Raw genomic sequence first — 14,033 nt, forward strand, 5'->3', positions numbered from 1 at the left:
CGGTAACAGTTGTTGGTTGCGTTCTCCCCACCCCTCATGCCTACACTGCTATGGGACGTCCCATTAGTAAAGAAACTTCCAGAGCTGCGTCTGTCAGAGGACGTAAGAGAAAATTGAATTTTTGTAAGAACTTACCGTAAAATTGATTTCTCTGAGTACTCTGACAGACGCAGCTCCCACCCTTCTATGTTGGGGTTTGTTGTGTTCTCCTTCACTGCTTTGCTACGAAACTGATTCTATGAGCAGGTGTGTCTGGGGTCATGTGGATAGGACGGCCCCTAAAGGCGTGCCTAGTGAAAGCTTTCACTGCCTAGCTACTCCTGAAGAGAGGGCGCACATAACCCATTAGTGAAGAAACTTCCAGAGCTGCGTCTGTCAGTGGACACAGAGAAAAGAATTTTACAGTAAGTTCTTATAAAAAAAATTTGATTTTTACTCACTGAACTGCAACTTCATTTATAACATTTGTTTTATGTGTGTTTTTTTTTTCCTGGCTCTATCATTTAAAATACACCTACGATAAAAATGACAGACCCTTCATTCCTTTGTAAGTGGGCAAACTTACAAAATCTGCAGGGGATCAAATAATTATTTCTCTTTCGTTCATTGACGGGCACAGCCTGGTATTCATAACCATTGGGTTATTCTGCCCCCTACAGGAGTAGGACACTAGGCAGAAACAAATTCTGGCTACACCCATGGGCAGTCCCAGGGGGTATACTCCCTCTCTGCTAGTCCTGGCAATTTTTTTTTTTCTCTAGATTTTTTTTTTTTTCTCCTGGATTTTTGCTGTGAGAGCTACAATCAACTGCCGGGCTGGATAATCTAGATCAAGTGGTCACCCCAGTCTGGCCAGCAAATGTGCTCAGACCTCAGCTCCGCGTTAGGTCAGCCGCGATGTAGCCCCACTGGACGGGGCTGGCCTGCGAATTAAATGCCTCTCGAGGTCGCATACAACCGGATCTCGGCCTGAGTCGCAGCGTTCCTCCTGACCGACAGCCCCCCATTTCGATGGAGCGGGGTTCTGGATCAGCACTTGCCTGGCTCCTGGTAAGGTGTCCTCCCCCCTATGAGTATTTTGAGGTGGACGTGTGCCCCTCCTTGGGACGGTCCAACTCCCAGTTTCCCCTCCTTCCTGCAGGCACCCCCCTTGCCGAGTCCCTCACCTGCCCTCCTCTTCTCTCCACATATGTTGGGGCGGTCTGGCCACTGTTCCTGAGATTGGGGCAAGGCGCTTACTAGTGATAGGGAGTGGGGGGTGGGTGCGCCGCTGGTGACTGGAAGATCTGCTGTGCGGGGGGTTATAGGTGGTGGGGGCTCCTGCCAGCCCCCCCCCCCCCCCCCAGCCTGCCTGGATCTGTCCCTGAGGCCTTGTCTCCCTCCTGGGTCCCTGTATGCCTCGTGTTGCCGCCATTTTGTTATAGCCTGTGTATTCCTATACACAGCTGCCATGTTTGTATAGTTCAGTGGCCATTTTGCTGTGGTTTACCATTGAAAATAGTGTTGGCCATGACAGTGGAGACCTGTGGGTGGCGATTTCAGGGGTGGGAGCCCCTTCTCATCCCCTGACGCTGACTCCTGGATGATTTTACTTCCTTATCGCCGTATGTGTAATGCATTATCCTTGTGGCTGCAGGCGCTCATTTCTGCAGGTGGTGGGTCTGGTGGGGTCCTCTCCCTCTCTGCTGAGGATCGCTTGGTGCCTTGTGCTTGGCGAACGGGTGGTGCTGCCAGTGTGTTGTGGGTTGTTCATTAGCAGTGTTTTACACCTTTTGTGGGGTCCCCCTGGGGACTCATGGAGTCTTTGGAGCACATTTCCCCTCCTGATCCCCTCTCTGAGGCTGCAGGTCCCTCCAGGTCCCAACTATCCATCCATGCACTGACTGCGGTCCTGGAGTCTCTTGTGTCCTGGGTGGAGGTGGCTTTCCGGCGATGGGATAGCAAAAGGCGAGTTTCGCTCTTGTCCTCCAAGGTCTTTCCCTTCTTTTTTTTTTTTTTTAAATTTGATAATTTTTATTAATTTTTTTACATATACCAGACAGATTAACATACACAAACATCAAATCAATACACAAAAGTACCGACACACATTTCACACCCTCCCAACAAATAAGAAAAATATAAAAAATATACCCCCCCCCAGGGGGAGGGATAAGAGGGCGGCCCGTATCTGGAACATTCATCCTACTCATTAAGTAATCCACCACCAATCACACTAATCACATTCCAATCAATTAAGAATATACCTGTGTTAAAGGAGAGAAAAAAAAAAAAACACTTGTGTATGCGTTTATCCCCCAAATACTCAATATATACATATATATACACTCGTGAAAATAACCAACGTGCAGAAGAAGGGGCGGACGCCCCTACAAACTTGTGAATACATTATCAGTAATGAATCAGTGTGCAAAGTTTTTGACTCATTAACTTCTCACACACAACAAAAAAAAAAAAAAAAGGGAGGGGGAATCCCCCATCCCTTTAGCCCCCTGTAAAAACTAACCCCCACTATCCCCGTGTATCATTAAGGGAGAGTTAGTAACAGTCAGATCCTCCAGTATCCCTTCCCCAAAAAAAAAAAAAATAAATAAATAAAACATAGAGGGGAGAGAGGAGACCACGTGACACTTCTTATATTGTCGCCGCGTCTGCGTCCATAAAATGAACCCATGGTAGCCATCTAGCTCTAATTTCTTCCTCTGTTTTTCAAGGAGGATGTAAGTTCCTCCATCTTATAGATTTCTCTTACTTTAGAGTACCATAATTCCACCGTGGGCGACTGGGTTTGTCTCCACAGAGCAGGTATACACGCCTTTGCAGCATTCAAAAGTCTAATTGTCAGTGATTTTCGATATCTTTTTAAAGAAATTTTTGTAAGATGCAATAAACAAAAAGCTGGGTCCCCCTGTATTTCTACCGCTGTTAATTGTTTAATAACCAAAGCGATTTTTGTCCAGAACTCCTCTATTCGAGGACATGACCAAAAAATATGCATCATGGACCCTACCTCCGATCCACAACGCCAACAGTTTTCCGAGATATTCTCGTCCATTTTGTGTAACACCTCCGGGACCCTATACCACCGCGTTAGTATTTTGTAACCCGTTTCCTGCGTTTTGCACTCCATTGAGGATTTGTGTACTGTAGATAGAATCCGATTTACCTGGCCAGAAGTAAAAGACACTGCCAATTCCCGTTCCCATTGGCGCATAAATGGCAACTGCTGGTTATCTTGTTCTATTAACCATGAATAGAATAAAGATATCATATGTTTAGGTGGTGTATTTGAAATGCATATCTTTTCAAAGGGTGTTAAGTTCCGTGGAACGTACCCCCTTTGATGATATGTCTTGAGAAAGTGTCTCAGTTGCTGTATACTAAGATAGTCAAGACTACTATCTGGCCATGATTTTATTTCTTCCTGGGAAGGAATTTGTTCTCTCTGCCATACGTGTCATGTAAGCGCGTCTTTCCCATCTGTGCCAGGCGTCTGATTTTATCATTCATACAACCTGGGGGGAATTCCGGGTTGCCTATGATGGGTATCAATGGAGAGGGGGCTGGGGCTATTTTCCCATACTGCTGAATATGTCGGGTTTCTCTTAATGTCGTCCCTATAACCGGATGAGAGAAAATCCTATCCGTAGGTGAGTAAATTGACCACAGTGCTGGGGGGGTCAACTGACCCGCCTCAACAACTTCCAACCCGACCCAACGCTTATTGGCCTTTTTACAGTTCCAGTCCACTACCCGAGTTAAGTGGATAGCCCTGTAATACCGGAAAACATCTGGTAGCCCTATCCCGCCCTGTGATTTTGGCAAGGATAGGGTCTGTAGTCGTATTCGAGGTGTCCCAACGGAACAAAACCTTCATCTGACGAAAAAAAGTCGGTGGTAAAGTTATTGGAAGCGTCTGCATTACATACAGAATCCTGGGCAATATATTCATTTTTAATGCGTTACACCTACCGAACCAGGTTAGAGTTAGTTGCTGCCAAGCCCTCAGATCATTTTTGATCTTTCCAAGTAAAGGAATATAATTTTTCCTATATATCTCTAGCGGGTTTGCAGTAATTTGAATCCCCAGATATTTTAACGAGCCCTCGGCCCAGTGGAATGGAAAAGCAGACCGTAATTGTAATTCTTCTTGCAATGGCATAGCAATGCTCATCGCAGCTGACTTCGTCAAATTGATCTTATAGTTAGCAAGCTTTCCATATATTCTGAGTGTCTCCAATATATTTGGAAGTGACACGGTGGGATTTGTGACGAAAAACACTAGGTCGTCTGCAAATGCAGCGACCCTGTGCTGTTCGCCCCCTACCCTTAATCCAGTAATATCTGGTGCCCTTCGTATTATACATAACAGGGGTTCAAGTGTTAAGATAAAAATAAGTGGGGATAATGGACAACCCTGCCTAGTCCCGTTTGATAGCGTAAAAAAGTCTGATCTCCATTCATTAAGGCGTACTGCTGCTGAGGGATTCGCAAGTGATAGAATATATGTCAACATCTGCGGCCCCACTCCAATATGTGACAGGGTGGCCTGGATAAAATGCCAGGACACCCTGTCGAATGCTTTCTCCGCATCCGTGGAAAGCAACACCATCTTATTATGGGATTCGTGTGCCGAATAGATGATATCCACGACCCGCGTCGTGTTGTCCCTTGCTTCACGTGATGGGACAAAGCCCACCTGGTCAAAATGTATCAGATCGGGAATATACGGCAAGAGACGATTAGCCAGTATTTTAGCCATTAGTTTAGTATCACAGTTCAGGAGTGAGATGGGGCGGTAACTACCACACAATAGGGGGTCTTTGCCCTCTTTAGGTATAAGGGAAATGTATGCCCTTAGAGAATCTATAGGTAGTATCGCCCCATTCAAAACTGAATTCATGTGCCTCAGGAAAGGTTGTACCAAAGGTGTTCTAAAATTTTGATAACAAGGCAATGTAAAACCGTCTGGTCCTGTTGCTTTATGTATTTTAGTCTGAGCCATTGCCTCCACTAACTCCTTCTCTGTAATCTCCCCTTCCATTGCTAATGATTGTTCCTTTGATAGGACAGGCAGGCCAGAGTCCTGTAGATAACTCGCTATCTTTTCTAACTTTTTTTTTTTTCCCTGTCCAAATTTCCTCCCTCCACGGGCTGCAAATTGTACAGAGAACGATAAAAAGTGCAGAACTCCTCTGCAATCGCAGATGAGGTATACACTTCTCCCCCACCTGCCTTCTTTATGCGGGGGATATGTGTTTGTTTCCTAGAGCCCCTGAGTGTCCTTGCCAACATCACTCCTGGTTTGTTGGCGTACTCAAAAAAGTATCTTTTTGACCATGTCAGTTTCTTGTTTTTTTTTAAAAAGAGGAGATCATTTAGTTCCTCTCTCAACCGTGTAAGAGGGATCAAATGCTCCATGGCCAACGATCTTTTATGTTGTCTACTAAGATGCTCTACTTGAGATAGCAACTCGTTTACTTTTTTCTCCTGTAATTTTTTCCGTTGGGAGGCCAAACGCATTATCTCTCCCCGCACCACACACTTGTGTGCTTCCCAAATTATTGAAGGAGACAAGGTATCATCTCTGTTATCCAGAAAATAATTCCTTAACACCTCTTCAATTTTCGTCCTAATCTCAGGAAATTGTAATAAAGACTCATTAAGGCGCCACGAAGAAGGTCTAGGGAGCATAGAGTCCCAGTCCATAGATGCATGTACCGGTGCATGATCTGACATGGAGAAATCATCAATATTGGATGACATAACTAACGGAATGTCTGACTGCGGGATCAGAATACGGTCTATTCGAGTGTAGGCGTTGTGGATCAGAGAATAGTACGTAAAATCCCGTTCCTTCGGGTGCATTAATCGCCATGGATCTACCAAATTTAAAATCGCTAATTTGCGCTGAAAACGTCGTATCCGTGTGTATGAAATACAGGAGGACTTCTTTGAAGTATCTGAGTGGTTCTGGGACAAAGTTGAAATCCCCCCCTACTACTAGATGGCCTTCCCTGAATCCCAATATAGCCGGTGTTAATTGCTGCAGGAATGTCAGATGGTCTGAATTGGGTAGATATACATTTACTAGTGTTAGTTCTGTTTGGCCAATACTCCCTTTCACCAGCAAGTATCTTCCCATGGGATCTGCCATTGTGTCCTTTAATGTCCACTTAATCGTCTTAGAGATAAGAATACTAACTCCCTTTGACCTAGCAATAGGGGAAGGGGCATGATATGCCCAAGGGAAATCCCTATTGCCTAATTTGGGCAAAGAGTCTTTCCTAAAATATGTCTCTTGCAAGAATGCTATTTGTGTATGCCACCGTTTCAGATCCTGCAACAGGCGTGTACGTTTCTGTGGGGTGGATAAACCTCTGACATTAAATGTCGATATTCTACAACCAAATTTCGCGTGTCTAAGCTGATTCGTCATTTTAGGTATCCCCTTTGCCTCTTCTCCCTCTCTCCCCATCTTAGACCCGTACAGGGCCCTAAGTGCTGACAGCGCCCACCAGCACACCCCCCCCCCCCCAAATTACATCCAACTAACTGTCTGGCCTTACAAATAACCCCCCACCCACAACCCAACCCAGATAAATGTACAATTGTCCTAAAATCAGGAAAGTTTCGCGCAACCAGGCGCGTCCTATTATGGGGTAGGTGTGCTTGACTGGCACCGTGAGAATGATAATAAATTAGAATTTATGTAGACAATGAGACCCAAGGATTGGTATACGTCAAGCAAAAAATTACAACACAAACACAAATTCTTCCATTAAAGACATGGAGCAATGGAGAGAGCGTGCCCTCCCCGCTTTATATTACCTAGAGAAAGGGGAAAGGGGCACAATACCCCTCCCCCATCCCAGAAACCGATTGGCAGGGGGGTAGGTCTGTGAGGGTGGAGCCGGAGAAACCCCAAAAAGAGGGAGACAACAGGCACAGCCCTTTCCCCAACCCCAAACCCCACCCACTCCCCCCCCCCCACCCTCCCCTTACCCAAAGCCCCATTTTTTTGCAGCTAGGGCTCATCCCGCACAAAAAAGAAAAAACAAATGGGGAAAAAAAAAAAAATAATCTTTCCCTTTCTCCGCCCCTTTATAAATTTAAAGCCCTCCGTCCCCCTCTTTTACTAGGAGGGGGAGGGAGAGGATTTATGAGAAAGGAAAAAAAAGGGAAAAAAACGTCCACAGGTTTATGTAATTGAAGCTATTTTTCACACGTCATAGAAGTTCCCATGACCTAAAGTATGGTAGGTATTTCATCCGTCGTTATCTCTGGAGGGATCCTCTGCCGACGTTGAGACTGTGATGTACTGTATGTAGATAGAGGCCCACCGTTTCCGAACACACTTAACCAGTCCTGAATTGGCACTGGGGCTATTTCAAGGAAGGCAAATAGGTCTAAGAGTTGGTCATGCCACCTTAACACAAACGATTTTTTATTTCTCGTAATCACTAGATGGAACGGATAACCCCAATGATATGTAACTTTTATCCTGTGTAATTCTTCTAGCAAAGGTTTCAGCAGGGTTCTCATCTTAAGGGTATTATAAGAAAGGTCCGGTAAAAAGCGAATTTGATTCCCTTCAAAGTCCCATGGACCCTGAGTCCAAGACCGCCTAACAACCTCTTCTTTAAATAAGTAATAACGGATTCTAATTAGGACGTCCCTTGGGCGATCCAGACCACGGGTATGTGGGGTCTTAACCCTATGAACCCTATCTATTTCGATATGTTCTGTGAGTGGGCGTTCCATTACACCATTCATAATCTTCACCGCACATTCTTTAAGTTCAGGGCCGGTAACTGACTCCGGCAAACCTCTAAGTCTAACATTATTTCTGCGGTTGCGGTTTTCATTGTCACCTTGCTTAAGTTGTAGAATGAGAATCTGTTTTTGTAACATTTATTGAGAGTGCTCTAATTCATTAATTCTAACTTCAATTTGGGACTGCACCTCCTCCATCAGACCCACCCTGTTGTCCACCTTATCCACTTTAACCTTAATCGAATTAATTTCGTCTTTCAAGTTACTCACGATTGTAGTTGCCATGTCGCTTATGTCCTGTTTCGTAGGTATACGGGACACGAATTCTCTCCACTCTGTGACGGGCAAATATTGGTGCTTTGAGGTTGGTGGTATCTGTATTGCTCCCTGGTCTTCTGGGGCAGGGTCATGAAGGGGAAGATCTTGAACATTAAGAAGAGATTCTCCCAACTGTTCCATATTGGTTTTTGAGGTCTTTTTGTGCTGAGGGATGGGGCCCGTGGATCCCGCGGTCGGTGGTCGTGTCGGCGCCATCTTGACCGCCACTGCACAGCTTTGTGTGACTGCAGGTCTTCTTAGAAAGTAAGTAGTGATATCTGTTCATTTGCCAATGGCCTCTACGTCTGTCACACTTTGTTTGGCAGGCATATATGCTGCACCTGCAGGTACACAAAGCGCCAACTGGCTAAATACACCATCGCTCCACATATGGCGCTTGCAGGGACCTGGAGAAACTATCCCCGTCTAGCAGACACACGCCGGCACCTCCCCTCCTCACGGGGCTCCAGGCTGTTGCGCATGAATGGCGCCAAAAGCTCCGATCTCCAAGGGCATACACCGCACGCTAACCTCCGGACGTATCCCGAGCCGTTCCGGGACACCGACAGGTACGTAGCTGTACTGTTCCTTGGAGGGTGCCTGGGAGAGCCACGGGCTTCGACCCTCTGATCCCGCTAACAGGGGCTGGGAACGCTGGCTGGCGAGGACAGGCTCCGCTTCTACTCACAGAGCTCCATGCTGCTGCGTGCTCACGGCGCCATCATCTGGTCACGCCCCCCACAACTCTTTCCCTTCTAAATTGCGCCTGTCCCCGGACCGCTTACAGGGCCTGTTTGGAGCGGTACAAGACCTGTTCCTTTTAGGGGTGATTGTCTTGGTTCCGACTTCTGAACATTTTTAATTTTTTTTACGCAAACCTGTTAACAGTTCTCAGGAAGGAAGGCAAAGTGAGTCCAATCCTGGACTTCAAGGCGCTCAACTGCTTTGTGCGTGTGCAGAAGTTCAGAATGGAATCTATTTGAACAGTGGTGGCATCTCTGCGTCAGGGAGATTTCCTCGCCTCTGATATCAAGAATGCCTATCTTCAAATTCCAATATGTGCCAGTCTACAGTGTTTTCTCCTCTTTGCTGTGGGAGAGGAGCATTATCAGTTTGTGGCATTACCCTTTGGTCTCGCCTCCACTCCTCGGATCTTCACACAAGTGCTAGCTTTGCTACGCCAACTGGGGATCGCGGTACTGGGCTACTTGGACGATCGCCTTCTGTGAGAGAAGTCTCCCTCTGCTCTGGTTGAAAACCGGAAGATCACAGTATAATCTCTCCTGGAGTTCGGCTGGATTCTGAATTTTCTGAAGTCTACTCTGGCTCCATCCACAAAGCTGCACTATCTGGCCTTAACTCTGGACTCAGCCTTAGCCAGAGTGCTCCTTCCTCTGTACAAACTTCAGAAATTGCAGGCTGCAATTCGCCTCCTGCTGTCCAACAGATGGTCGTCCCTCTGCACTTGCATGTGGGTTTTAGGCCTGATGTGTCTACCTTTTGAGGCGGTTCCGTTTGCACAGTTCCATACGAGGTCCCTGCAAAGGGAAATTTTGACTAGATTTACTCAGGGAGCAAGAGAGTCCCTGATATGGTGGCTTTGCTCCCTGGCACTTCGGTGTGGAAAATCCTTCCACCCTTGTTTTGGACAGTGGCCACCACAGATGCCAGCCTTTCTGGCTGGGGAGGTGTCCTCGGCAAGCATTCTGCTCAGGGGATCTGGATGCTGGAAGAGTCCAGACTATCGATCAATGTCTTGGAACTCTGAGCGTTCAGACTGTCTGGATCATTGGACGGATCATCGTCATTGTTGTCCAGTCCACATTCAATCAGACAATGCCACGGCCATAGCTTATGTCAATCACCAAGGGGGCTCAAGAAGTGTCCTGGTGGCTCTGGAGGTAGCTGGCATTCTAAGGTGGGCAGAACGGTTCATTCCAGTCCTCTCCGCCGTACACATTCCCAGGGTGGAAAATTGGCTGGCGGATTACCTCAGTCGGCAGGTGTTGGACCCAAGGAGTGGTCCCATCATCTGAAAGGTGTTTTCATCAGCTGTGTCTCTGGCAGACATCAGACGTTCTGGTAGCCCCGTGGGGTCGGTATCTGCTGATTTACACCTTTTACTCCTCTCAAGCTTTTGCCCAGACTTCTACCCAGGATTGAGGCAGAAGGGAATTCCGGTCATCTTAGTGGCTCCAGAATGGCCTTGTCAGGCTTGGTACGCCCATCTGGTGCAGCTGGTCCCGACATTCCTGGAAGCTTCCTCTCAGGGAGGATCTGCTGTCCCAAAGATCTTCCATCTTGTTTTATAGTCTCTTGCTTTGACAGCTTGGCTGTTGAACACCAGGTGCTGAAGGATAGAGGTTTAGCTGAATCGGTGATTCCTGCACTGTTGAAACCTAGGAAATCTACTTCTAGGAAGATCTACTATCATACGTAGAAGACGTACTTTGCGTGGTGTGAGTCGCTTGGGGTTCATTCTCGCTCCTTCTCGGTGGCTCGGATCTTAACCTTCCTTCAACAGGGGGTTGAACAGAAGTTGGCCTCGAGTCCCATCAATGACCAGGTGTCAGCTTTTGCGGTCTTCTTCCAACGAGCTTTGGCCACACATTCCCTGGTGCGTACCTTTCTTCAGGGTGTCCAACATTTGGTCCCTCCCCTTGTCCCAGAAGGTGGCCTTTTTGCTAGCTATCACCTCTGCACGCAAGGTGACGGATCTGGTGGCGTTTTCCTGTCGTTCACCCTTATCTGGTGATTCACAGGGATAAGGTGCTTCTTCACCCCGGTCCGTCTTTCCTTTCTAAGGTTGTCTGATTTTCATTTGTATGAAGACATTGTGTTGCCTTCCCTGTGTTCCAGGCTTAAACATCAGAAGGAAATTGCCTTGCATGCCTTGGATGTGGCTCTGGAAATTAGGGTGTACCTACGGAGTCTTTCAGGAAGGCAGACTCTCTACTTGTGCTCATGGACGGACCTCGAAAAGGGTTGTCTGTTTTCTCTGCGATCATTCCCAGATGGATCAGAAACAGTGGTTCCAGACCTATTCCATCAAGGGTCAGGTTCCTCCTTTTTCTGTCAATGCGCACTCTACTAGGGTGGTTGGTGCCTCCTGGGCCTTCCGTCATCAGGCAACAGTGACGCAGGTTTGCAAGGTGGCCACCTGGTCGTCGGTGCACACTTTTACAGAGTTTTATAAAGTGAATGTGTTGGCATCTGCAGATGCTTTCTTTGGCCGCAAGGTTGTGCAGGTTTCTGTTTAAGAGGACCTGGTCCTCTTTGAGGGTGTATTGTTTTTTTCAGGTGGGCTCCAGTTGTTTGGTTGAGCTCCTGTTGCCTGGTTGGCTAATGTTTAGCCTTGGGAATTTCTTTTTTTGTTGTTCTTCCCACCCCTCATGTTTAACACTGCTTTGGGATGTCCCAATAGTTATGAATACCAGAAGCTGTGTCTATAAATGAACGAAAGGGAAAATTGGATTTTTGACTTACCGTAAAATCCATTTCTTTGATGTTCATTGATGGACACAGCACCCACTCCTCTGTGGAGTTAATATTTTTCTGACACTGCTTGTAACAAAACTAGGTGGCTATAGCAGTGAGGGAGTATACCCCCAAGGACTGCCCTAAGGTGTTGCCAGAATTATTTTCTGCCTCGTGTCCTCCTGTAGGGGGCAATATAACCCGGTGGTTATAAATACCAGGAGCTGTGTCCATCGAACATCAGAGAATTGAATTTGACGGTAAGTCAAAAATATTTTTCCCCACTGTGTATGATTTAAAATTTTGACCCTCTACACTCTTGATATAAATCCTAAGGGCAGGTTTTAGCACATTTGGACTGTTGCCCCATCTGGACCTGCCTTGCAAGTATCGATTCAGCAGCAATAGAGCATGTTCATTAATGACTCTGCTTCCCAGTGCTGAAACTCTGATCGAAAGGTACTTGGTTTGGGAGTGAATTTTAGTTCATCCTCCGGTTTTTACATTGTTCGGATTTTATTCTTCACTACCCTATTGTGATTTTAGCAGCAGTCAGTGGTAAAGGAGAGCAGAAAAAAGGTGTGCCCTTTCGCAAAGTATATATTAAACAGCTGGCAGGGTTTTTTGGCCATCGGTCTCTCATTGGGGAGATTACCCTTCTCTTCCTGTCCTGTAGACTGAACAGAAAGTGAGATGATATCTTTCCAATGTGAGGGAAATCCACTCTTAGACTGTTGTCACAGGAACAAGTGCCCCTCATTTTGGAAGGTTTCCCTTTTATTCCTGTTCTAATGGCAACCTAAAATGATAAATTACCCCCTCTTTCATTCAGAAGGATATTGGTGATCAGGACTGTGAGAGCGAATTTCCCCAAAGGGGACATGGCAAAGAAATCAGTTTACTTTTAAACAGTCTAACCCTGGCACCGCACTTCTGTGGACAAAACGAAGCAGCTTTACAGTAGCTGCTGCATTGCTAAATTTGCTTGCTATTAGTTGTGTGGTACCCATGCTTGTGTTTCCTAAAGAGTGGCCTTTTCAAAAGGCATTCAAAACCTGGACCACCTTGAGAAGGGAGGGGTGGGTGTTTTCTCAAGGAAGACGTCCTGAGGTTTCTGTGTGATCTAATGGTGCAGCTTTTTTCTACTTTGTTGCAGAATGTTAATGTGGATGCAAGTACAAACACCATCCCTTCTGGGATTCCAAGGGAGCCATTACTGCTGGTTCCCACTGCACTGCCGGTGACCTACCAGAGTCCTCCATCTCCATCACAATCACCAGAGTAAGTCCGCTTTTTTTTGTAACAGAATTAATCATCCTTCACTTTTAAAGGGTTTTTTTAAAGGAAGCTTGTATTATGAGAAATGGTGAGCTTGCAATGTTTATCTTCTGAAAATGTTAGCCTGGTTTGCTGACCTCTGAGCTTTGATACTTTGAACTACAATTGCAGGTTACATCTTTTGAAGCCCTGCGGGAGCAATTCTCTCTTCCCGACCTCATGCAATATAGGTACTTACAGCTTGCACACGCATACAGATCACAATTCCCAGACAGACCACCTAGACTTGAACCACTTACGGTATTGTAAGTTGTTAAATGTACAGAACCCAAACACCTCATGTCCATATTGTATTCCGAGCTCCACACGCCCTCTTCTACCACGATAGCATATGCACTTAAAGCTCGCTGGGAACGGGATGTGGGTGCTATGGAGGACGAAGAATGGGAGGACGCTCTAGAGATGTCAACGAGTCTCACCGAAGTTATCAGACCTACTCACTCAGACCTTTTATACTTCACCAGGCGTACCTTACTCCCCTTAGATTGGCAAGCTATAAACCTGACTTGGCCCCCTCTTGTCCAATGTGTGGAGACCCGGAGGCCTCCTTTTTCCATTTGCTCTGGAGCTGCCCCCAACTGCAGGGTCTGTGGCGACAGGTTGTCACTTTCCTGCATGATAAAATGGGATCCCCTTTACAGCTCTCCCCCAAGGAATGTCTCCTGGGTGTATATCCAGACGCAGACATGGATAAATTCACTACAGCAATTCACTACAGCATTCTTACAGGAAACGTTGTTTCTAGTTCGAAAATTAATAGCTAGAAAATGGATGAGGAATGATCCCCCCACTTTTGGGCTTTGGCTCAAGGAGATAAACAATACCCTTCCTTTCCATAAAATTCTATATAAACATAGAGGCTGTCCTCATAAGTTCAACAAGATTTGGAAGATATGGGTGCAATGTCCTGATTCGTGTCAATAGTGTTCTAAACTCCCACCTCTTAATGGCTATATCTACTACTGTCTGTGTAAACTATTGCATGCTGCATGACTGTTTTCCTTCTATATATACTTGTACAGTTCCTGAATGACTTCTCTCTAATTTTTTTTGTATGCTTGAAGAATTTGCTATATTTTTGTATTGTACCAAAACTTTAATAAAACTCACTGTTTTTCAAAAAA

The 14,033-nt window shown here is 46.1% G+C and overlaps 1 protein-coding gene across 1 annotated transcript in view; it reads left to right on the plus strand.

Annotated features, from left to right (window-relative positions):
• Positions 1-14,033, plus strand: part of LARP4B (La ribonucleoprotein 4B) — a 321,080-nt gene that overhangs the window by 285,180 nt on the left and 21,867 nt on the right. The window contains exon 16 of the mRNA XM_082259577.1: positions 12,728-12,852. Within this exon, the coding sequence (XP_082115703.1) occupies positions 12,728-12,852 (125 nt within the window). The remainder of the gene's footprint in view (positions 1-12,727; positions 12,853-14,033) is intronic.

The sequence above is a fragment of the Pelophylax lessonae genome, assembly GCF_965119305.1.
Source record: "Pelophylax lessonae genome assembly, chromosome: 5".
Taxonomy (NCBI): domain Eukaryota; kingdom Metazoa; phylum Chordata; class Amphibia; order Anura; family Ranidae; genus Pelophylax; species Pelophylax lessonae.